This window comes from Pipra filicauda, unplaced genomic scaffold, assembly GCF_003945595.2.
Source record: "Pipra filicauda isolate LSUMZ 115617 unplaced genomic scaffold, ASM394559v2 scaffold148_size1903560_pilon, whole genome shotgun sequence".
NCBI lineage: Eukaryota > Metazoa > Chordata > Aves > Passeriformes > Pipridae > Pipra > Pipra filicauda.
Genome location: NW_024103973.1, coordinates 1,504,591 through 1,529,560, shown reverse-complemented (window position 1 = coordinate 1,529,560; position 24,970 = coordinate 1,504,591). Strand labels below are relative to the sequence as shown.

General features: G+C 44.2%; 1 protein-coding gene and 1 long non-coding RNA gene across 2 annotated transcripts in view; both read right to left on the bottom strand.

The window, feature by feature from the left end:
- SYNPR (synaptoporin) overlaps positions 1-23,765 on the bottom strand; it is a 103,779-nt gene extending 80,014 nt beyond the window's left edge. The window contains exons 1-2 of the mRNA XM_027723032.2: positions 23,662-23,765; positions 23,494-23,559 (exon numbers count right to left, since the gene is read on the bottom strand). Coding sequence (XP_027578833.1) covers positions 23,494-23,559; positions 23,662-23,679 — 84 coding nt within the window. The 5' untranslated portion in view covers positions 23,680-23,765. The remainder of the gene's footprint in view (positions 1-23,493; positions 23,560-23,661) is intronic.
- LOC120322734 lies at positions 6,115-7,815 on the bottom strand. The gene is made up of 3 exons (XR_005562608.1): positions 7,765-7,815; positions 7,437-7,509; positions 6,115-6,311 (listed from the first exon to the last, which is right to left on the bottom strand). It is a non-coding gene; the product is annotated as an uncharacterized LOC120322734 (long non-coding RNA).
- Positions 23,766-24,970: the final 1,205 nt, after the last annotated feature.

The following is a 24,970-nucleotide window of genomic DNA, read 5'->3' as shown; positions in this document are numbered from 1 at the left end:
GCATAAGGCAAGGAGACATATTTTGACTCCCATCTGTGCAAATCCTCCCCGCGCTGCAGAATCAACATTCTGTCAACCAATTATTTTATGCTGTATCACAGCACCGGGGTAGGGGGGAGAGATGAGGGGGAATCATCACACCTACAATCAAAAGAGCAAGGTTTTGCAACATAGCATGTACTAAAGATGTCTGTCTTAAGTCAAACTAGCAGCCATATTTTATTCAAGAAGCATGTAAACAAATCTGGCACATTCCTTATAAAAAAAATTGTGTACCTAGCATGTTCATCACATTTCAGATATTCCATTCCTCCCTCCCCACTGAGCTCCATGGAGACAAGTCAATCACAGTTAACCATCTGGTAATCCTTAGCCCAGGCTGTGCAGCTGCTACCTACCATTTTTAATCAGGGCTATGTCTTCCATTCATGCTAAATAGGAGGCATGAACAGCTGCTTGGCCAACACTTTCAAGCAAGCTCTCTCTCTCTCTTTAGTATTCCTGGCTTCTCTTCCTTTCAGCTTTACATTTTGCCCATGTTTTACGAGCATTCATTTAAAAGAAAAAAAGTAATAGTGAAACAAGAGGAAAACGCTTCTGATCATTAAATCTTTAGAGGGTGTATCTGCTCTAAACAAGGTCCTGGGGGACACAGAGTGCAATCACAGTCTCTGATTTTAGAAAGTAAAAATCAGCATGTCCATGGAAATACACTGTTTTGGGGTTTTTTTTACCTACAGAGCACTGCAGAAAGGTTCTGTTCAAACTCCATTGCACATTTCAGGTAAAGAAGTTTCAAGCATGTGACAGGTAAGATAAATTTAAATTAAGAATATAAGGATTAATCTTTAAAATGGGTGCAGTAATTCCCTATCTTACAGGAAAGGTTTCCTGTTGGTTTCCCTGTATCCCAGCACCCAAGCAGAAGCCTCCCTGCCTCCTGGAGATGAAGGAAAAGGGCACATGCCAAAAGCTTGTTATCCAAAATCACCACCCAATCAGGCTGTCTCACCTCCTTTGCTCAGACTCAGAGGAGACGCTCCTCTGTGAACCACATCTTAAGCTTCTCCCATCATCCAAAACCCTTCAGGTTTATTTTTGTAGGAAATCCAACTGTTATGGCAACCAAATCTTTTCCAGAGATCTAAATAGTGTAGCATCAACACGACAGTATCCCAGCTGCAACTGCTCCAGAAAGCAGCACGGATCCTGCCCAGGTGATGGGTACCAGCCCAGCTGCACGCTGGGCACACACACACAGTCCCTCCTTCTCTCCCTTGGATGCATCCAGAGCCATGGCTGCAAAGATCTTACCACAATAATGTGAAAAAAAGATCAACTTTTATCCATTGCCAGTGACAGATTTGCTGCAAAGTCAGGGAGATGGTCATGGCAATCTGTGGTGATGCCACCTAGTAGGAATGACTCAGAGAGAATCAGAACCCAGCCCAGCAGGATTTCCACATATGGATTTTTCAGGTGCAGACACTTAGGTGTTAGTTGAGCCTACTTGTTTAGGCCAACTCCTCCAGCATAGGTGCTTCTCTAAAACATGTCTTTGCATTTGTTTTTCCTGAAATCCTCCTTCAACCACAAGATGTGTTACCTATATTGGCCTTTTAAGGAGAGCGGAATCTTGGGGAATGGAAATCACCCATACACCATGCAACAACAACAGTCACAGTTTATACTCCCAGAGCATTAGAGATAGTGTTGTAACACTGCAGAACATTGTTACTTGCTCAGCCTACCAACAGGCAAAACCAACATGGTCATACTGAAAATAATAATAACAATTCTAATAATAGACAAAATGCTATATCCGTTAGAAAACACTGTCTTTATTAACGACGTGTCACTTGAGAGGTAAAACTCTTACATGGGTTAATCAATTAGTTTGCCTTAACAGAAGATAAACAGAAGACATTTTCAGTACTGAACAGTGCATAATAGTTAATGCAATCATGCATCCCTTCGAGCCCACCATGAATTCAGCATTTAACTTCCAAGAGTTTGCCACAAGTAAAAAAATAGAGAAATAAGTTAGATGACAGGATGGTGTTTCATCCTGCAGAGGGAAAATTCCTCCAAAACATAAACATGTCAGGGCAAATTTTAAGAGAAAATAAAAAAAGTCCAGAACTGTGGTAGAAGGACCCTATGAAAAAATAGCTCTAGGATAATAAGTGCCATCAAATCGATAAGGTTCACTTCTCTTTATGGCCTTTATGCATTCATACACAGAAAATTACTGCAAACATTCTGCTTTAATGGCATTTTAGTATTTCATCGGGGATAAAAACAGTCTTTGCTGTATCTAAATGTGCAGATTCACTTCAATTCTTACATCAATCAGACTAGATTGGAAGAATAAAACATGAACACTATGTTAGTCCTTTTGAGAAGACTCAACCAAAAATATCCTCCTCATGAGTGATGGACCAACGTATGTACATCTCTAGGCAATGATCAGGCTGAGAGCAGGGAAAATGGGGCAAGAGAGGTGTGCAAAGAAGATAATCAGCCAGTGAAAAGCACGAGTATGGATGATTCCTTGACTGGAATAATAATGCATAATACAGCAGAACAGTATTCTGCCAAAACAACCAAACTAAACTGGAAACATGTGCTGTACATATTAAACTGGCCCTTGCTGCCTTCTGCTTGTAGGTCAGTATTCCCAGTCCACAAATTCTGTGTATGTTCTCTGATAACCTCTGATGCGCTCCCCCCACTTGTGCATCCCTTCATAGAAGCGAATAAAATTTAAATTTAGGATAGAAAACACAGTAAAACCCAATCACAAATTTGCATACACTGACAACAGGCACCAGCAAACTAGAGGAGCATTAGAAACCATGAGAGCCAACCTATTTTATGGTACTTGCTCTGATTGTGCCAGTTGCTCTACGGACAACACTGAGAACAACAATGCTTTTCCAGAAGTGATGATGCACAGAAACTCAGGCTCAGCATCTCTTACACAAACTACCACATGCCAAAAAAGTGCAGAAAACACCTCCTGTGACTGAAGAGAAGGTCAAAAGATGTCCTCAGTCACTATAATGCTACAAAGTTGTAAAAAGCCCAGCTTTGCAACCAAATACTCTTACAAATTATCCTAAGCAGCAATGCCCATGCTGTAGCCAGTGCTTGCTATTTCTGGCAGAAAAGCTGATTCTCTGATGACATTGCTGCTACAAAGTGACCATCTTTTCTGATGAGAAACCACTTCCCCCGAGCCTTTGATTTCACTGTTACAAAATGAGGCAACTTTACCCCTTCCCCAAGCCAGGGATGTCTCCTATATTTGGGAAAAGCTCATGGCTCTTAAACCCCTCGATAGGCAAGTGAAACCAGTGAAGTACCATTAATCCTCACAGCAATTAATTCAGTATGGGGCAAGCCCTGGACAGACACACATCCACTACTGAAAACACTCAGAATGGCTTCACGCTTCCACACAGGCATAAAATGTGCAAATCTATCTCAGATTTTAAAAAGTCCAGTGTGCAAACAGGAGACATGTTGGGATGCTGAGCACAAAATCCATGCAATGAAGGGCTTGGACTTAAAAATTGGAAGGGTTTGGATTTAATAATTCAATCACATGGGGGGGTTTTGTCATAAAATAACATCTTTTCTTTGGAAAAAATCCCATTTTTACAGAACATGTTCACAATAAAGAATGCATTCTTCCTTAGATTTACTCCTGAGTAAAAACCAACTTGGAATCTTTGCTGGTTGAGACAAAACCAAATCAAACCTGCCAGATGTGAACTAGAGTAACAGTGGTGGTGATGATTTTGAGTTTGTTTCTTCCCCTCCCCACTAAGTATACTAGTTATGAAACAGAGACTGAAAGGCCTGAAAATGAATTCCAGCATCTTCAAGTAAGAAAACAGAATGAACTAGAAATCTGGAAAAATAACTTGTGACTAATATGCAGATTTTATCAGCTTGTGGATCGGAAGCCACAGTTTGCTGGAAGTTGTCTCCCTTTTTTGCTAATTTGCCTCAGATGAAAAAGGCACTTGTGTTCTCTCTAAGTGAATGCTTTGCCTCAGTGCCTTTTGCATCATATGCTCAAGTTAGCAGTTACTATTGATAGAATGGGAAAGAATTACAATTCTTAAGATTTTATAAAAATTCTTCTTAAGCCTAAATGCTGTAGAATTTAATTTATAATTCAGATATTTGCACTCAAACATCAGTCCTGGAACCTTTCGATGCAACATAGATGGAATTTAATTTAAATAAAGGCTGCAGTGGTGCGTGTGTTCCGGCTGTGGCCTCACCAGAGCCTGCACACAGGCATGAAAGCTGGTGATGACCATAAAACAATGGAAGTGTTCAGGCTATTTTAGGCCAAATGTCCAGTGGGACACGTGAAAACTGCTAATTTGGAAGAAGATAGACATGTGACTTCAGAGAGAGAAGAGAAGTGTGCTCTGTGGTCGTTAGCTGAAACCCTGGGAGTATATGTGTGAGGAGCAGAGAGAATTGGCTTAGCAAGAGGGCAGAGACCGGGGAAGCAACACCTCACAAGTGAAGGATGACCACACTCTTCATCTCAAGTATTTCTTGAACCCACTAGCTAAGGTATGGGGAGCTGAAATCATCAATCATAGCCTACAAAGGGGGCAAAACCTGTATCACAGCATTATTCCTGCAGGACTCTCAACCACAGGTTTCTGCAAGGAACAAACCCTTGGTTTCCTCCAGCCTAAAGAAAACCCCAAACAGACACAAAAAAACCCAAGCCTGGAGAGCATCTCAGAGGGTCTGTGACAGCAGGGACAGATCCCTACCCCAGGTGTCAGTGCAGCACTGGGAGACTGGGGGAGAAAAAGTGCAGGAGACGGTGAATCTGGAACTAGCTCTGTTCCTGCCCTTCCTCCCCTCTGAGTCTGCAGCCACACCACAGGAGATGAGATGTACAACAGGGAAAGTGTAGATGGGGCATTACACCGCCCATTTCTCTGTGTCTCTTTCTACTGCTCTGATCTTAGAATTTTTCCAGGGTTTTCAACCGGAAAATGCTAACTATGCCAAACTTTGATCCTATCAGTATAAACACAGAATATAACTGATTTCCATGTTCTTAGGCATGCAATACACTAAAGGCACCACAACTGGGAAGCATATGCATCTAGCCATAGGAATGCCTTTGTTACACTCCAGGACTGTAACTATGAATTAGACCTGGAAACAAAATATCCATATCCTAGGCTTTTTTCTAAAGCACCATGCTATGGATAGAGGCAGATACACGAGCTCAGGCAATCTCTTAGACAAAGTGACTAAAGCTATCAAAACATGTATGACCGGGTAAGCAACGTGATACTGTCACTCAGTTAACAACACCACAAATGAGAATGTAACACAGAAAATGTATCCCTGAGGAGTGTGAACATAAGTTAACTCCTTGATGCTCTTCACAATCCATTATCAGCTACAGAAGGCAGGCCATAATATCCAAATCATCAGCATCAAAGATAAAAGACACGATACGCATCCATAATAAATTTTAATTATAAACAATCACCTTGCAAATGGATCAGGAGCTAATTGGATCAATAAGTGAATTCCCATCAAGTGCAATGAGCTGCACGCTCAGCAGGGTAAGTTATACCTTCCTATGGTTACTGAAAGAGAGTTTGTTCTCAGCATTATTAGGACAAGATCACTTTTAAATTGGCTGGAGCTGCAGATCCCAGCACTGCCAGCCCTTTGTGTCCCAAAGGCTCACTGCAAAGGGCAAGCTCTCAGAGTGGCTGCAGAGAGCCTACGTACCCACCGCAGCGGTCTTCATTATAATCGGTATTTGAAGCATAAAACATTCAACAACAGGATATTTTAACTCCTAAAACCAGTCAATTATGTTTGCTGAATTAGACTGTGTGACTGAGTTGGTAAGTGCAATGAAGGAATAAGAGTGAAACAAAAGCCCTGTTTAAAATAGGTCGCTCCTTTAGAAAATTTTGTAATTACACACTGCAAATACATTTGCATGTTCAATGAGTAGTACATGTTTCTTGCGATGAGAAAGCCTAAAAGAGCTTAATCAAAGCCTAGCTTATCAGCAAAGGCTAATTGGCTTCCATAGTGCATCATCCAGCAGAATCTAGCATTAGTGCAAGCTTCGCCAACCATTAGTTGGCAGAAAATCCCAATTTATTTTGATAACAGAGGTCTTACCTCCAGGGGTTTCCATGACCACATAATCAGGTGGTGCATCAGTGGCCCGTCCCATGCCCTCCAGTCAGCATCACCCAGTTAATCAACTCGACAGCCAGGGAAGATGGGAACTGACCATGATGCAAAGTAATTTGGGAAGGAAGAAAGGTACAAGGGTGATACATAATGAGTTGGAATCTTTGTCTTTTAAGAAAGAGTGCAAAACAGAAACTAATTAATAAACCGCCACGAGTAAAGCAACCCAAAAATGCAAAATAATGATGGACTGAAGTTTTCCCTACAGCAAGCTGTCATCTCAGTTTGTGAACTGTAAGGCTGATTTCTCCAGTGCCATGCAAAGAAACAGCCCTTTTTTCTTTTATTTAGACTTCGTATTTTAGCTTCTCAGTCTTCTTTACACTAAGTTGGGTTTGCAGGCGAGGAATAAACTTAACCCTTCTATTGCTACGCATGATCTGACTGTGTAAAAATGTGGAATTATTCTAGGGAAGCACATCTTAGTGCTTCCAGACTTGGATTTCCACCAAGATGACACATGACAACAAATGACAACATCTACAGAAAGTCAGACTTACGGCGGGTGGGGGTTAAACACGTTTTACGTAAAGATGAATTTATTCATATAACACTTCATCTGAAATCATCTTAAATCTGTGCCACAACTTGAAATTGTATAGTAGAAAGTATCATGAGATATTATTGGCCTGGTGTAAAACAACAGCAAGGAGCTAGAACCAGAATTTATTGCCATACAAAACCTTGTGTGCAGGAAATATTTACATTTCAATTCAGTGACTAATTCAAGGGTGAAGAATCAAGTCCCACCGGGATCACCTGTAATCATCTTGTGGCTGCGTGCCACCAGGCCACACAAAATGTCATCTTCTTGGAGTCTCACATAACTATCAAAAAGGCAACAAGACAGCTCTGTAAGCATTATACTCATCAATACAGCACTTAATTGCTGAGAACCTGAGCTAATTAGCACCGCTCCACTGACAGCACTGCATTAGGATCCAACCCATCCCCTCCACATGGCACTGCCTGGTGTTTAGAAGGTCCCCACCTCTCATCCAGCACCAGCCAACTGGGTGGCATTGGGGATGAGACAAGGCTCATGCCCCAGTTGTGTTTGTCATTCAAATCGCCCAACTACAAAACTCAACTACAACGGTTAAACACAAGCAAAACAATCTAATTTTGTGCTTCAGAAGATCAACCAAAAGTCCCCTCACCGTCAGTAAATCCAAGAGCCAGACCTGGGCGATTAGGACCGCGTGTTTCCTAGGTGATAAGCCTTTCATTTTTCTGCAAGACATTTGAAATAGAGCATAGGAAGATTAATCCTCCCCAGAGAAGGGAAAGTTCACTGACTAATTTCTCTTGCATTTAGATGTAATAATTAGGCATATTGATTCTTCTGCTTTGTTCCTTACCATTATAATGAAATAATTAAGACAAGTTCAAGGAAATATTTGAAAGCTCATTTCACATTGTCTCTTCAAACATGGGCCACCTAACTTACGTGCACGCTCAAAGGGAAAAGCAAAGGCAGGCTCTCACCTTATTTATCTCTGTTATTCATCAGGCATCAACTTCAGGCAGCAAAGTGCTGCCTCAGGCTCCACTCCATTTGCTGCCTATCATGGCCATGAACAGCAACACAAACGAGATCCATCTGGTGCGACCAGGACACACATTGCTCTGCTAAGCTCTCACAGCAGCTCATTATCAAGGGAGACTGGAGAGAGGCTGACCCACTCCAAGAGTTATGAAGAAAACAGAGGCAATGTTTGTAATTCCCCTTGTAGAGTCTCGTGGTAGCATCCTTACAAAATACTATGCAAATGTTATTTCCAGTTCAAATTTTTAGGTTTAATATTCTTGGAAGATAATGCTGAACTGTCTAAACTGAAGAGTACGTATGATCTCCACTCTCTCAGACAGCAGAAGGACCAGGTTTTTCAAATACAAGTATGAAATTATTCATGAAGGGCTCAATCTTTGCATCCACAAGGGGAAAATGACCCCCTGAGATAAGTGGTTTGAGGTGTCCCTGATGGTTCTCAGAGATGTACAGCTAGGCTAAATGGATCAGGGTCTGAACTCTGTGCATTGTGCACATCTGCATGGATACTCAAGGAGAGCAGAAACTGGAACAACTATTAGAAGGATGAATGAAGACATTAAACATGTAAAAAGTTATGAGAAAAGCCACTTAAACTGAAAAGGATTTTCTCATGTCTAATTCAACATTACTAATTCAACAGTTGATAAGAGTTCTCTGATCTCTCCAGCATATCTCAGATTTAAATAATTTTCAGCGTTTTTGTATTAAATAGCCTTTCAAATATTAATCTTGTAATAACACAGGGAAATGCATACGCATTTTAAAACATGCTTACTTCAAATATACCACTAAGCCAAATGATACAAAATCATGGTCTCCCAGCCCCTGAGGGGCAAAGCCAATGACGGATAAGAAAGAGATCACTCCCCCAAAAGCATGAAGATATGCTGTCCTGGAATATGACACCAGATGTGTTAGATGTGGATGAGCATTTAGGTCCAAAGTGAGCACTGAACTTTCCAGAAGTGAGGCATTTACTGCAGACTGTTATCACTGGAGTATCCTGACCCAAGAAGTGAAGTCACGGCATTCTCCATCTTCTCTTCATGTAAAACTCAGCCAGAACCTGAGGACTGATGTAGCTCTGGCAGAGTACTAGCTGTTAACATTTAATAGGCGTCTCCTGTATCCAGTGGTCACCCTGACAGCAGGAAACCAACGTTTATGATTGAACACTTCAAACGGAATTCTTAGATGTGGCTACCTCTCAACAGGAGGAAACATCTGAAGAATGTGTTTTTCTGATATTTTTACTCCCTGAGAAATGAAGGGTGTTTTCTGTATGACTCATATCCATGTTTTTCACTTGCGATATTTTTAAGCTGAGATCCAGCACTGATTGAAGTGCAAAAAGTATGACTTTTCTCCTGTCCTACCCTGAAGGGCCTTTCAGCCAGGGACAGGTGACAGTAGGAACTAGGAATGGGTCATGTCTAGGTTTACGATGTGCACAGAAAGCCTAAAAGAAATACTTTGGAATTTAGGAATGTCAGCCATATGTGAAAGCTAAAAGGTTTAATGATGAAGAAGTACATAGACCCGTTTCCTATGAGAACGTCATGTATATTTGAAAACAAGCAGATAAACCCACCCACAATAAGGGCCCCTTTCTCTTCCCTCCAGCCAAAAATATCTTTACAGCGTAGATGAGAGCTAAATTTAAAAAAACAGTAATTAATCAAGTACACAATTCAAGGAGATATTCTCATGACAAGTGATCCAATGCATATCGTTTACATGAATTTCCTCTCGCTGCACATTCCTTCCCTAATTCAGAGACTTATATGAGGGCATCATGGAGAAACCCCTGCCTGTGGTAGCTGCACACAGACTGTGCAGGTCTGAATTGTCCAGGCCTCAAAGAGTCAAAAGATGCAGAAAAAAATCACAATAATGATAAAAGAGTTTCAATGCTTTGAAACTGCTCCCCAGAGTCCATCTTCTCTTTCAGCTTGGAGAAGGCTGAAGGGCTCCTTGCTGAAGCAAGGCTCACCATGAAATCTTGTTGGCTGGGCTAAAATGTCTTTAACATCAGGCCAATGTAAAAGCTGCCTTTCTTTAAATACAGTTTAGTTTCTTTAAAGCATCATTCGAGAGACCTAAATGCCAGCCTCGAGCCTAGACACAACTAACTGTTCAATTGAAAATCATGGGCAAGATTTTGCTCTGGGCAGAAGGAGTTTGATAATGGTTTTGAGAAACATTTTTTTATGCAGGAACAAGAAAGAAGAGGAAGGTTGAGGCAGAAGAACCACACAATCAGTCAGAACAACAATAAAACCTGGAAACTTGAGAAATGATAAGAGAGGGGCTTCTGCCCAGCCAGGGGGAAGAGGGCTGCAGACAGTGTTGCTCATGGGACACACAAGCACACCAGGCTCCTCTGTACTGCCAGTTTGAATAAACAGGAGTGAATCACCAAAACATCTGAAGCAACTTCTTCTTTTAAAAGAATAACCTGCAAAGCACTGAAAACCTGGCTAATGATTAAGATCAAAAGGGGTAACATCAACAAAGAAACCCATTCAGTCTACACAAAAATGTCTCCAGCTCGCCAAGCAACAGGGAATACGCTGTTTTCTTTGCAGTAGCCCGGAACTGTAGAAGATACAGAGTTTAAATACATTTCCATTCAGATAAGTTATCTCTTCCCCTCCCCACCAGCAGCTTTTAAAAGATGCATCTTGAACTTACAGCACTGGAGGGTTTTTTCTTCTCAAGATTTTTAATTCACTGGCAACATAAAGACCTTTAGCAATTTACAGTGTGAAGAGCACTTTCTCTTCAGATTGCCCTGCTTTGAGTCAGTTTGTACATTACGGTTACTTCATTACTTACATTGCATTACACAGGGGCAGACGAAGCAGCCTGCACATCTCTTGCAGCAGATGTGCCCCGGGGCCGGCACGAGCCAGATAAATAATAAATTCCCAGGGCCCCACATCAGGAGCAGAGACTGGGTTGCTTTACCCCAACTGCCCCTCTGCAGTGCTGAGCCAGATAACCCACCTCTTACCCTCCTGCTAGCTTGAAAATGGGGTAAATTGGAGATATACTGCAAAGGAGGCAGCCACATCATCAGGTTACACTAATCAAGGTGTTGCAATTAGCAAAATTAAAAAAAAACAAACAGAAAACAAACCAACCAACGAAAGAAATCAACAAAACAAAAAACCCCAAACCTGTGGGAGACATCCAAATTCTGTTGAACTATGAAAGGAACACTAGAAGAACCAGAATATATTCCTTCCTGCCTCTTGCCAAGATGGCCTCAGCTATTTGTCCTCCTGTGAGTCAGAGGGATGCAGGCCAGACTCCTCAAACCTTGACACCATGCTCCCTCATGTAGTTTTGGTGACAGTTGCACCAGAGGTTGAGTCATAAATTTCAGGTTTAGCAATCGTGACCAAGCAATGCACAAAGCTTTTACCCCGTTACTCAGTTTCTGCCTAACAAAACGGCATCTGGTCCAGAAAATCTTTAGACACATTCAAAGCATAATGTTCCCACAGCTTGTTGCCTAATTCCTGACTGCTGCTTCTGCGAGATGCCTCTTTTCCATGAGCCCTTTCTATCTTTACATGCTACACATTGGCTTCAAACATCACAGACAATATAGGTGGTAAAAACCAGAATAGGCTGCAAGAACCTCACTTTCCTCTTTGAAGGCACCTGTGCTTTCTTGGTAGGGTAGTGAGCTGATGCAATTGCAGGGGGCCAGTCTATAGGGAATACGTGTGCACTATACGTGGCACGTTGAATCTGATTTCACTGCATACCACCATATGGAACAGAATCTCAGCGGCATCAAACGTTTACCTAAACTCCATTAATGTCTTCTGCAAGCCAATATTTATAGCATACACACCAGTAGCTGCTGTCAGAGTGTGTATAAATGTTAAACTGAACTGTTAAAGAAACATAATGACAGATGTAGAGATGCTGAAGAGTGCAATCTATTCTAATTTATGATAATTTATTTCCATCATCTGGAGCCCTATTCAGAAGAGAAAGCTGAATGCATCCCAAAGCGCATCACGGGGTGGAGTTTAAAAATCCCCAGAAAAAAAAAAAAACAACAAAAACTCTTTTAAATAAAGCAAGAGTACTCTTGTCCTAACACCCAGGACATGCTTAGCAATCTCTCTGTGCAGAAGCAATACAGATGTGAGGTACTCAAGTCCTGCCTCCTGGCAGCCCAGTGACATGCAGGTTTTTAAAGCAAGTTGTGAATAGCTGGGAACTGTTTGTCCCGTGAGAGATGTCTGATCATTGCTGAGTCACTACTTTTGGGGGACTAAACTGCGTAATAAACATTTATGAGCTCTGTCAGAGCCTCTCCAGCTGCATGAACAACCAACACTGCTGCACCTACGGGTGGCCAGAACTAATGAGCACATAAACAAAGAGATGGAAAACTTTTTTTAGAAATGAGTGACCTATGCCATGATGAGCTATGGCAGAAAGAGCTTTTCTGTTTCATTCATCAGCAACACAGCCTGTGCTGGATCAGTTCTGCCATGAGATCCAAACCCTGCCTCATTCTACTGTTGCTGATGTTCTGCTGTGAAAACCAGGATGAAGAGGATGGAAAAAAAAGGGGGGGGGGAAATAGCAGTGACAGCACTTGGTGACAGCACTTGGTTCCCACAGTGGGGACCACCACTTGGCTGAAGAGGACCGCAGGCAAGGATCTCATTTTCATGGCATCACCCCTCCCTGGGAAGCGCCGTAATGCGCGCGGCGGCGGCAGGAGGCTTTCTGCCCCGTGGCACAGCCAGTGTCCCCTGCATATGTCGGCCCGCCATGAAGCCAGCTCCTGCTGCCTGCCAGGGCCTCGCAATCTGGACAGGCACAGATTTTGTGCTGGAACAGGTGCCCTCTCTGCAGAGCTGCCTGCCACGAGTGACAGGCTGCCACGGCAGCAGCGGGACCGCGCGCAGCCCACGGAGCCAACGCAGCAAAACAGGGAAGCTTAGGAATGCTGATTCTCTGCTAAGTGGACTGTGCTGCCTCAGTGCAGCCCTGGAACACTCCACCTTTGGTGCCAAAAAAAGGGCAAGGCACACAGTATACACATAGATTACAACACCAGCTTGCGCACATTGACATAGAAGTCAGATGACAATTGTCCACCAAAACAATTTTCTAAATTTTAGACGCACTGTCTCGTTCAAAAAAAGTTGTCATATCTCAAAAAATGTTGACTCTTCTTCGCAAATCCCATTGCTAAGGGCTTGCAGCATCTACCCTGGAAGCACCACTGCTGTGCCATCAAGGTGTTTGGGTTGGCCCCTCATACTGCCCCTGCTCTGGAAATCAGGTGCCACAGCCAGACTACGCCATTCCAGTGGGCAGCAAGGCCGCCATCATCAATTCCTCCAGAAAGAGTTAGCCTGGGCCATCACAGCAGGCTGTGCAGAGGAGAAGGAGAATATGACCTGACCACCATTTTTGTACTGAATATTTCTTTACAGAAATATTTGCTGCTGAAATGTTGTAGTTTCTGGCACAAATATTTCTTCAGTCATGATCTCACCACGATGCCAGATTTCCAAGAAAATTTACATTAAAATTTATTTTTCCCCCAAGGAAATGAAATTTCTTTTCCCAAATCAGCTCTACCAATGACTCTTTTTGATGTAGCAATGACAGATTCTTCTCTGACATCTTAGGTACAGCCCAAATCGCCAAGAATAAATATTCCACATGATCCTCAATCATCTGCCCCAGCCTATAATCCATGAGGAAACTCTCTCTAAAACCATTCCTTGACATGAACACACTGCGTGCTTCCAGTCCACTTCTCTCCTCCTGCCAACACAGAAGCCCAGCCACAAACACCACAGGGGAAACAACGTGTAACCATGTCTTATTTGAAGACTTTTCCACACACTTAGAAATGGGCTGTGTTGGGGCTGCTTGGCTGCACAGAAAGGCAGCTGCTGCCAAACACTCCCAAACCAGGCACTTGGCCGGGACCAATCGATGGATGTGCCCAGTCAACATCATACAGCGTTGCTTCTGCTCTCTGACTGAAGAATCAAAGTTTATTAATTATTCCACTTGAAATTAAATCTGTTTTGCAATAAAATCTCCACTCTTGGCCTCAACCCTCTCAATGAGTAAATCCATCAAGGAAACTCTTCTCGCAGCACCGTTCACAGAAGTAGATTAAAAAGAGGGAGACAAAATGTTCAGAGAGAAGCTCTGCTGAGCCATACTCGTGAGTAATCTCACTGTCCACATGCCTGTGGTCACCAGTTGGAAAAGGCAGCTTGCAATGCGCTCAGTACTTGGCAGTGTGCAGCTTTTGCACTTTTATCCGTCCTCAAATGCATCCTTGTGTCTGCGTGCAAGATTAGAACAAAACGCTGCTACGACACAACAGCACACACCACGTATATCAGCTCGCCGAGATCAAAGGCACACAGCAGCAAAGAATTTAATTAAAATGTTAAAATTAAACAGGAAGGCATCCATTGTTTAATTTTTTGGCAGGCGTGCTCTTTCAAACCGGGACCTAATTCCATTCCAGCATGCTGACTGCCCTTGGAGATGGCAATCAGGAGAGCTCTGCCGGATTTATCGGCTGCTGGATTCGGTGGTGGGGGAATCCCACGCTTGCTTTGGCTTTCAGGCACAGTCCCTAAAAAAGCACTTGGAGAAACGGCTCAACTTCAAAGGATAATTATTGCAATATACATACTCTGCAGTAATAAGCCAATTTTCAGTATCAAACCTAAGCCCACTGGGCTGTGCATGAGATACCCCCCTGTTGGGACTGTAATGGGGAATGATACCCACAGGGGTGTGACCTTGCCATAGTCAACTGCTTCAAGCCACCCCTCTCTCCATACAAAGGTTGTTTTAAATGGGGTACAAAACTGATACAGAGCAATAAGTTTTTGTATGCAACACGGCCTCTGCATGGGAGGAGCAGGGGTAAGCAAAGATGTGGTTTGAGACACACACAGATGGAGGACTTGTTTGATTTTGCTTCAAGCATACCTCCAGCACACAGCCAGGGAGAAGATTTTCTGAAAACAGTTCAAGCAAGGCTCAAGTTTGCTTGTTAAATAAATGTAAGATATTTCCTGGTATTTTGATCTGAATGCTTGAGGCAGCCATAGGCCCTAATAGGGCCCACTTCAGGGAGGCTGAACCAAGAAGCCAGTTGTCTCCTTGGTTTTTGGGAACCTAGCAAGGAAGATTTTGCTACTTCTATGGTATTATTTGGGACATCACAGAGGCTTTTCACCTAATATTATGAAGATCATCAAATGCAGTGTCAAACATGGGGTTCCAATACAAACACCCAACATGCATGTGACAAAGGATTTGAACTGAGGCTTATCACTTCAAGCCAAAGATACTTTGGATTTGCATCACCTGAGAAATTCCACATGTGGGCAGAGCATTAACATCAGGAAAAGGGAAGACTAAGGACTGACACAATAAACTTCTCTTTGAAATTCAAAAGGTTACTGAAGAGGTGTTAATATAAATTACTTCCTGATGTATCAATGATCTTGCCCATGTTGGGCAGCAATTCTTTTTGAAATCTTCTGGGCAGACTTTCACCCTCAATACTTTAGGTTTTTGAGTACTTCTAGTGAATATTCAGTACAGGCTGTTTGCAGCAAGCTCTGGTATTTCTCACAGAATGAAGATCAAGTTGACAGGTCGGGACTTTTGCAAGAGAGCCAAATCAGATTTATTTCTGACAGCGGGTCTGGGACTGTACACCTCTCATCTCAAAATATATAACACTTCATTGAAACAGGAGACTACGTTCCCAATGTACATCTTAGTGACCAGGATGCTTACTGGGCTCTTCTTATCAGAGGTATTTCCAATCCCCCAGCAAAAGCTCTCTGTGTAGAGTGTTATGGTTTCTGATCACTCTGAAGACATCCTCACTAACTTCTGCCTTGTGCTGTCCCTGACAAACGGGGGCTGGGATATCTGCACCAGGACTTATCCAGGAACAGGAGCCCACAGAGCTCCCCCCAGCAAGCAGCACTTTCTGCTCCCCACAGTATTAGCTCAGTAGCTCCCACAGGCTCTGCCTCCAACACAGTCTTCTCCCAGATGCTAAGGCATTTTGGAAAACGCACAGACAGAACAGCTTGCTCAGGAAACACATTTATCTACCCACCAGAACATCACAAACAAAGGATAGGTAAAACAGTAAAGGGCAATGAGCATATTACTTCAGCCTTTTCTGACCCATTTTCCTGGATCTTGCATTTACCCCATTGCTTTAAGGACCAAATTTGGCATTAGTCTTGTGAGACCTTTCTGCTTTGCTCTCCACACTGAGGTCCATAACATTTGCTTCATGCCGCAGATGGCTGCTCATCTGGAAAACCCCCTCTCCTGAGGGGCCACATCAGTCTAATCCTCTGCTGATCCTTCTCCCCTAGCAGCATTATGAAAATATTCCACCGTGGTGGTTCCCGAGCTGTCCGACACAAGACTCCCTGTTCCATCTCATCACAACCAACCTCAGAGCCTGACCCACAAGAGTTCTCACCTCACTGTCTATTCCAGCTTAGGTTTGAGCACTTTGCAAATGCAAGCAAACACTATATGCAAAAATCTTCTGGTGCATGTGCTCATGGATGTGCACAGGCTGCCAATGAGGGAACACCTAATATTTTTTGTTTATACAAAATGTCCTTAGAGAATACTTCCTTACTTAAATGAACGTTGTACACCAAAGCCTTTCAATGCCATAAATACTACAGTTATAATAATTGGAATCCCCACCATTTTATGAGATTTAAGCTTTTCCTTAAGAATGGGAAACACTCTTAGCTTTTCTAACCAAGTGAAGTCTTCTGAATGGGAAAACACTGCTTCCAAAGAAAAACCTGAGAAGTCTCTACCATGGCCAGAAGATAAAACTGCTCAAATTAAAGCAAAACCTTACAGTTTGCCTATATTCAGTATTCTTTTGCTTTTGCCAAAAAGCAAGCAAGCTGTCACCTTAGCAACTATGTCACACTTTGCAGCACATATGCCACTTTGAACAAACACCTTAAATGCAGCACCTCCACACTGTATGTTCCTTTCTATAATGTTCTTAACAGCACTCTGTAGATCCCCCCCGAGAGTCAAATCCATGAAGACCCCTCTGGCAGTTGCTGGGCTGGACAGACAGACAGACAGCTAAGTGCTGTTTTCCACACTGCACCCCAGGACCATACTAAGACAGAACCACTTTTATTTGGTGCCCAAGGGGAAAGCTGAGCTTGCAGAGGTGCCACCACCAGCCCTGTGCAGAGCCCAGCATTACCTGCTTTCTGCCTCTCCCCTTCCCCTGTGTCAGGAGAAGGTTCTCTCCCCTGGAGCAGAGTGGAGAACTTCACCAAGCGACCAGGAGGACTCCTGCCCCTTGGGATCACACAGACTGCCATGAATCCTGGTTAAGCCAGAGACCAGAGCATCCAAATGATGGAAGGGTTTTATCAGAAGCACCTCCAAGCCTGTCCTCCCCCGACTGCAACATCTGAATCCAGAGATGTCAACATGCAGGGCTTTTACCCGGGGCTCCAATTATGCAGATGTTGATTTACAGGAGTGATGACTGAAACATTGCCCTCATAAAAATTGTCAAGGAGACTTTAACTGTGTTTGTCTAATGGCAGAACCCTCTACCTCCACACATCTTCTTGCTAGTTTGAAAGTCAGATCATTTTTGTTCCTCTTGTCATAGAAACCTGGTTTGCATATATAATCAAATTTAGCATTAATGAGTCTCTTTCCTCATCTTCTATTCCTAATGCTTCAAACAGCCACACTTGGATAATGGCAGCCATCAAAATGGTTTACCATGAGACTTTACCAGTTTCACTCAGGTATTTCCACAGCAGCAGCAGATAACTCCAAAAAGTCCTTCCTCCTGGAGCCCTGTCTCTCAACCATATGTGCTAATTCTACATAACTATTTTATACCAGGTCACACTCTGGGCTGCTTGAGAATCATCAGGATTCAAATTAATTGTTAGGCAACCTTTTAAAATAAGCTCTTCCATGACCAAAACACAAGCCTAAGTGGAAAATGGTAGGCACTTTCCAGATGAAAGATGTCATTCATTTGCAATGTGGCCAGGCCCTGCTGACCTTTTATCTTTCCCTGTACCAGAATTTGTACTATTTTAACAGCAACTTTGATGAACACAGTTCTCAGTTTCCAAAAAGATATGCATGCAGATATGCATGTGAACAGCAAAGCAGCCGGCTCTCTGCAGACTGTGTAAATCCATGGGATCACAAGACAGATTTCCTGCTCTTTCACTTGTGTTCTGGCTTTTCAGTCTTTAGAGCTCGCATCCTTCTTCCACTACCTTGATCTAAAACCATATGGTTTATCAAAAGCAGAGGTTTCAGAATCACAAGATTCCCAGAAGTTGCAACTTTCAGACCACAAGGTATAACACCATGTAGGCACTGTTAGTGCTTCTGCTGCCTTTACCCCAGTCCCACTGGCAAAGTTACATATGGCTTTCACATCTGCCTTCAGTGAGACTACAAAAACTTTTCAGTTCCTTCCTATCACACATGACAGATCCTGATGTCTAATGGCAAAATCCACCTCCCAGTTCTTCCTAATAAAAATAACTTGTCCAGCAGAGTTCCCTGCCTGCAGATTACCGATGCCCTGGTGTGTGCTCAGAAGTTGCAGGTGCAAAGCCAAGGACTGGTGAAGCCTGTTGGCTCAGGTCTCTTGGACACTCACATCCCGTTGGTTCACCGTGGCAATTTTTGCCTGTACAGAGCTGCAGTGTATTTTGCATGCATTATGCTAAGCTGCCTATAAGAAATCATCCAATTAATGACAGCTTACAGAGAATGGTTAGTTACATGGTAATTATCTTTCTAATATTAAAATACCATAGAAATGGATTTACATTTTTTGATTAAGTGGTACATGTTTTATTGACCTGACACTACATATACAAGACTTTTGAGGTAGCAACTGGGACCAGGTTTCAAGAACAGCTAAGTATCCCAAGGCAGGCATCAAAGAACTGACAATACATTTTTAACATGTTTGTGTATCTTACACATCAAGATGGATGGTCCGAACACCAAATGCAGCAACTGATCCTGGCACTGTATAAGCAACATCAGCAGGCAGTAAGAAATATTACTTTTTTGAAGGTTTTTCTTTCAATATGAGGGTAGAGAAGATCAAACACTCAACTCTTCCACCCTGCATCCATGGAGCATTAAGCTTCAGCAAGGTTACCCTGCTCCATCACCTAAAGTCTCTGCCCATGCCAGAGTAGACAGCAGCCTTCTGGTTAAACAAAAAAACAAACATAAGCAAATGTGATGAAGACTATCAAGCAACTATAAAATATTTCAGGCCCATAATAAACTATACAGAGCAAACTACTAATCACACATGCTTTCACACAAGCATTACCTTCTTATTTCTTTTCCATTTATTTTCAACATCTCAAGATATTTAGGCTTTTCTAGGGCACACTTGAAAACATGCAGCTACTTATGTCCATTCATATGCATGCAAATATAATCCAACAAAAGCACACCATGGCCAGATGAGCAATCAGCACTACGACAAAAGACAAGACTTATCATCAGTCTTTCAAGATTCAGATTCCCTTTGCCTCCCAAATACGCATCTGTTTGCAAGGCAAGGGGTGCTAACCCTTTCAGAATCTATACAATCAAAGCAAGCTTGACTCTTGCCAGGCAGGCAGCAGCCTGGCCTTTTTCCTGTCTCACCAGTCAAATGATCACAGTGTGAAGGCAACGAAGCAAAGCAAGGTTAGCTCAGTCCATGTACACTACACACAGATTTTTCAAACCACCTTTGTGCCATTTCCACCAGAGATTTGCTGTCCAAAGGCCCTGCAATGCTTTGGAACTCTGTGGTACATCCCATGAAGATACTCATGAGCAGTGATGAACTCCACTCATGCAATGTCTGGAATGTATTTTTTTCTGCACAAGAATTAAAACAATTCCTCAGACACATTTGGGTTCACCGATCACCCTAAAGTCCACTTCCAAGTTGTCCTATCAAGAAAACCCAGTGTCCATGAGATCTGTCTTGCAACATAAATGATTCACATGTGCCCAAATAAAAACAGCACTGGCTAAGACAGAGTTACTGTATGGCCTTTGTGCCAAAAACATCCCTCTGTTCTGCCAGACCAGACCAGACAGGGCTGCAAGCTGGTGGAGCAGGGAGCTCATTGCAAGGTATTTTAAAACACCAACCTGTAGATAATCATCAAGGCAATCACAGCACCTCCTGACTGGCACAATGGTGGAGTTTCCATATCCTTGCTATTTATGACGGAATACAGGGAAAGGCATTAAGGACAGCGCTGCAGCTCCTGTTACTTCACACGGAAATAGGACAAATATCAGGTTGCTTTGGGTTTGCAGGAAGAAAGTTGTTTGTGGCAATTCACAGAGGTAATTAAAAACCGCAGCCCAGGGATACAAAGTTTCCATTTTTACAAAAATATATTTGCCGGTAACAACCTGATTACACGAGGTAGTTCCTATACCCACCACACTGCAAGGGCAGAGCCCTGCTTTTCACCTAATTTCCTTTTCTAGGGCTCCAGAGAGGCAACAACTGCAAAACAAACAGACCAAAAGTGACAAACTTGCTTTGTCTTGCTCACTTTTTGTGGACCCCAGTAAAAACAGTCTAAACACATCCAGAGAGTTGCAGGACTGAAATTAATCCAGGGAGACAAATGAACATATTTCTTCTCTTTCATCCTTCCTTATTCATTATTGTCAGGTGCATGGATAAGAGAATCATTTCTCAAGTGAAGTTGTAAGAGTGTTTGTGACATTGCTACTAGTTGTAGTGCCACAGTAGATTATCATGAGAAATAAGCTTCAGAAGAACACTCTGCTCATGCAAAGATCTGTGGAGTAATAGCCAAGGGAATAAAAAGAAGCAAGAACAAATACAGCTTTTAAACAGCTCTTCCCTGCCCCCAGCACATGCCATGAAGCCAGAGTTGACTCAAAGCTGGAAACACCCAGGGCTCACCCAGTACAGCTGTGTGTAGTTTTCCAAGCTCAGATTTGTGATCCACAAACTTTATTGCCAAGGTAGAGTTCAAAAAATGCAACTTCTGCTTACTTGCTGCAAGTCACTCCTTGGACTTATTTCTTTCTCTTAACCTTTCCTGGGCTTGAGCCAATGTTGCCTCTTAATGGCTTCTAAATGCAATTTCTTGGCTGAAAATAAGATTACAGAGTACATGGGAAATGCAAATGAAAACATATTACAGTGCTGTGAATATTCAAGAATCATTCTTATCTCAGCAGCTTCTCTCTGGGTGTTGGGTGACAGTCAAAGCAGGAGATTGAAGAAGGTCAGATAAGGTCCCTGCTGCTCAAGATAGAGGTCCATGATGCCTGAGCCAGACTTCAGGCAAACTGGCATCCACACACAGATTAATTCTTCAACAGTTACAGTTTCACACCTGAGAAACCTACAGCCACCTCAGTTGCCTCCAGACCTGCAAATGTTTGCACTCACAAACACACAAGTTTCAACAGCATCACTGTACAAGAGGTTCATGAATAAAGACATGCTCACCCCAGAACCACTGTGAGCCAACCCAAACGACAGCATAAATTCAAGGCTGGACTGCCTGGACCAGCTGAAGACATTTTCAGCCTGCACCACCTCCGCCCTACCAGCCTTTCTGAGGAGCCCCCACAGCTCTGCCATCTGTGCTGCAACACCACAGAGCCTCCCCCCAGGCACGAGAGCCACCCAACACCCAGAACTGCTGCGTCACCAGCTGGGCTATGAACTTTATTTCTCTGCAGATGCAATCTAGGACTCAAGTGGGAGGTGTTAAAGGGTGTAATTTGACTGTTCTGACCAAGTGCAACGAGGTCTGCAAGGCTGCCGGGGGACATGGAAGTGGACACAGAATTGGCTGGAGCATTTGGTCTTCTTTTAAAGTTTAAAATTATGATTAGGCTGATAAAAGAGTTTGAGGGAGAGATGGACAGTTAGTCAAGACCAGAGATGGTAGGGAGAGGTGGAATAGCAGTTGGGAAGCATGGTAAGAAGAGAAAGAAGATGGGAGCAACAAGATTAATTGAACAGAGATGGAATTTGCGTAATCCAAAAAGCCTTTCCAGTATATTAAAAAAAATAAATCTGAAACATCATACACTAAAATATGCTTAATTCTACGTACACATACATGTCAAAAGGAGAAAAAGTAATTTCCCAGATCATCTCAAATGTTAACTCACTCTGCACCCTTGTCCCACATTCCCATATTGCCAAGGACAGGCACACCTTGGCCGTGTCAGAAGAGCTCTCTTTACATACCGTGTGTGCATGTACACGTACACAGACAAGCCATGCGCACTTAAACCAGCCAGAAGAGTTCTACACGTGGCTTCCAACCATGACAAAGGCAGCTTTTGTATTTGGCTGTTGGAAGAAGTTACAGACCCAGGAAACTGCCAGGAGAAGAGTTCCCACTCACTGTCCCGAGGATGTCAATGCACCGACCGGGGCCAACAGCTTCCTTGAGGGCACAGCCCATGCCCACCAGTACAGAGCCCTTCCCGGAAGAGCTTGCTTCCCAATTTCCACCAGACATTGCCTCTTCAGGCAGACAGCCAAAAGACCATACTCCCAGTGACTATTTGCCATAGGAATAGCTTTGCTCCCCATTCTTCTGCCCCACGGCGAGCGCTGCAGAGTGGCTGAAGCACCCTCAGATCAGTGGCTGGGGCTCAGCCCCCGGATGTCCTGACTTCTCCTCGAAGCAGGAGCAGCAGCACCATGTGGGTTTGTGGAGCTCTGGGCTAGGAATGAAAGGGACCTCGTCCATCCATCCAGCACCACATCCAGGTGACCCCATTGTGGGGCCCCCTCATCCCAGGCCCATGGCTCCACCACATCCCCATCACCCAGCTCCATGGGACCCGGTGCTTCGAGGAGCCCAGAGGGGAAGAGAAGCTGCTGCTGGTGAGCAGACACAGGGTCCGGGGCGAGCAGCTGCCCCCAGCACGCCAAAACACCCCCTGGCAGGCACCCCGCGGCCAGGCTGCGCGCGGCGGGTGCGAACATGTGGATAAACGCACCCGCACGGGGACGCGCCCCCCAAAATACGCGGCTTACATAATTCCCCAGCCAGTCGGCGTTAGGGGAATGTGATTAATCCTCCATGACATGTTCTGAACTTTCCGTTCAGAGAGGCTCTCTGCTCCCGCAGACCTACTGGCGATGGATGTCATTTGACCTGCAGACTTCACTACGAATGAGCATCAGAGCAACACACAGTGACATTGCTCCGCACACCAATTATCTGCCTCCTTCCCCGCTCGGCCCAGAGACAAGTTTGCTAAATGCATAATGAGGATTTTATTTTCCTCGCTTTTCTTTTTTTTTTTTTAATTCGTTTACAGCCAGCACAAGGATGGGGGGGGCGCACCCACAAACCCAGCCCCCAGCCCGCCCCGCCGGCCACAAGCGCTGTAGGACGCGAGTCTCCAGCCCCGTGTCCCTGTTCCCAGCCCCCGCGTCCCTGTCGCCAGCCCGGCCCAGCTCCCACCTGTTCCGCGGGGCGCGCACTTTGGGGACAGCCCCCCCGACACCCCCCACGCCTCGGACTCACCCACTCGAGCACCCGGAGGAAGGCCAGCGGCTCCTTCACCACGCGGAAAGTGCCCGCGGAGGCGAGCTGCGGGCAGAGAGAGAGAGACAGAGAGAGAGAGAGAGAAGGGTCAGCACCGCGCCCGCTCCGCGCTCCCACACCCCGCACCGCCCGCGGGGCTCCGCGTACCTGGTCCACCGCCTCCATGGCGCCGCAGCCCCGCGGAGCGGAGCCGAGCGGCGCGGAGCCGAGCGGAGCGGAGCCTCCCGCCCGCCAGCCGGGATGCGCGGCGCTGCCCCCGCGCAGGCCGGGCGGAGCAGCCGGGCGGGGCCCGCGCCCCCCGCACCGCCCCGCGGAGCCGCCCCGGCCCCCGCCCGCTGCCCCCGCGGAGCCGCCCCGGCCCCCGGCAGCCGCTCCGGCACTTTTTGGATCGGCGTTAATTTTTTTTTTCCTTTTAATTATTATCATTTTTTAAAATCAGTATTATTTTTTAATTTAGTATTGCTTTTTAATTAATATTATTTTTAAATATATATATTTTTTAGAATTATTATTTCGGGGCGGGAAGGAGAAGGAAGACGTCGGGGAGAATAATAAATAAATAAATTAAAAAAAAAAAAGAAAGAAGAAAACAAACTGCCTCCTCACCACCCGCACAGAAACTATTCATATTTTAAGGGATGGCACCCACCGCCCCCTGTCCTTCCGTCCCCTCTCGCCCTCCCGGGACGAACTCGCCCGCCGCCCCCGCGGCCACAGGGCTGCAGCTCTGTGCTCCCAGCCCTCGCTCCCTCCTGCTTTTCGAGCATTTCCTTGACAGCAGAACAGCGTTTTCTCTCTTGCTGTTGTCCTGGCCTCGTTTCCCAGCAGAGCCTTAATAATTCTAGTACATCCTGGGTGGCACAGCCTGGCAGGAGCAGAGGTTCCCTGTGTACATCCACACTCACTGACAGCGTTTCCAGGTCCTTGTGACATTAAAACACTACAGTGAGGATTTTGTGATGGAATAAGTTCCTACCTCAGCAAAGGCTCAGGGTACAAATCCATCACCCCATTTAACAGTAAAACACCAAATAGATTTAGGCCCCGACTCTGCAAACATTTGCATATTCAACTTAACTGCCACCCTGATAACCAGTTGTGCCACCAGAAGGACACCGGTGCTCAAATAGGATTTGGGCTGTAAGTAGGTCAGAGATCTGCCTAAAAAATACCTGAAGCTTTTATGCCCTTGTAAGGAATCAGCCATCTGCAAAAGTTTAATAAGTCAATTAGTTTTGCTGAAACTGAATCGCTATCTAAAAAAACCCAAACAAATAAACAAACCAAAACAAAACAACAAGATAAATGTATTCTTGGAGTAAACAAGATGCATCAGGGTGAAGATAAATTTGTGAAGTTTTCACTGGAATTTGAGGCAAACAATTTTGTGTCAAAGTCATATATCTGAAACAAACCCACTTGAAGTCTGTGATAGTGGTGGCACTGGGTTCAGATT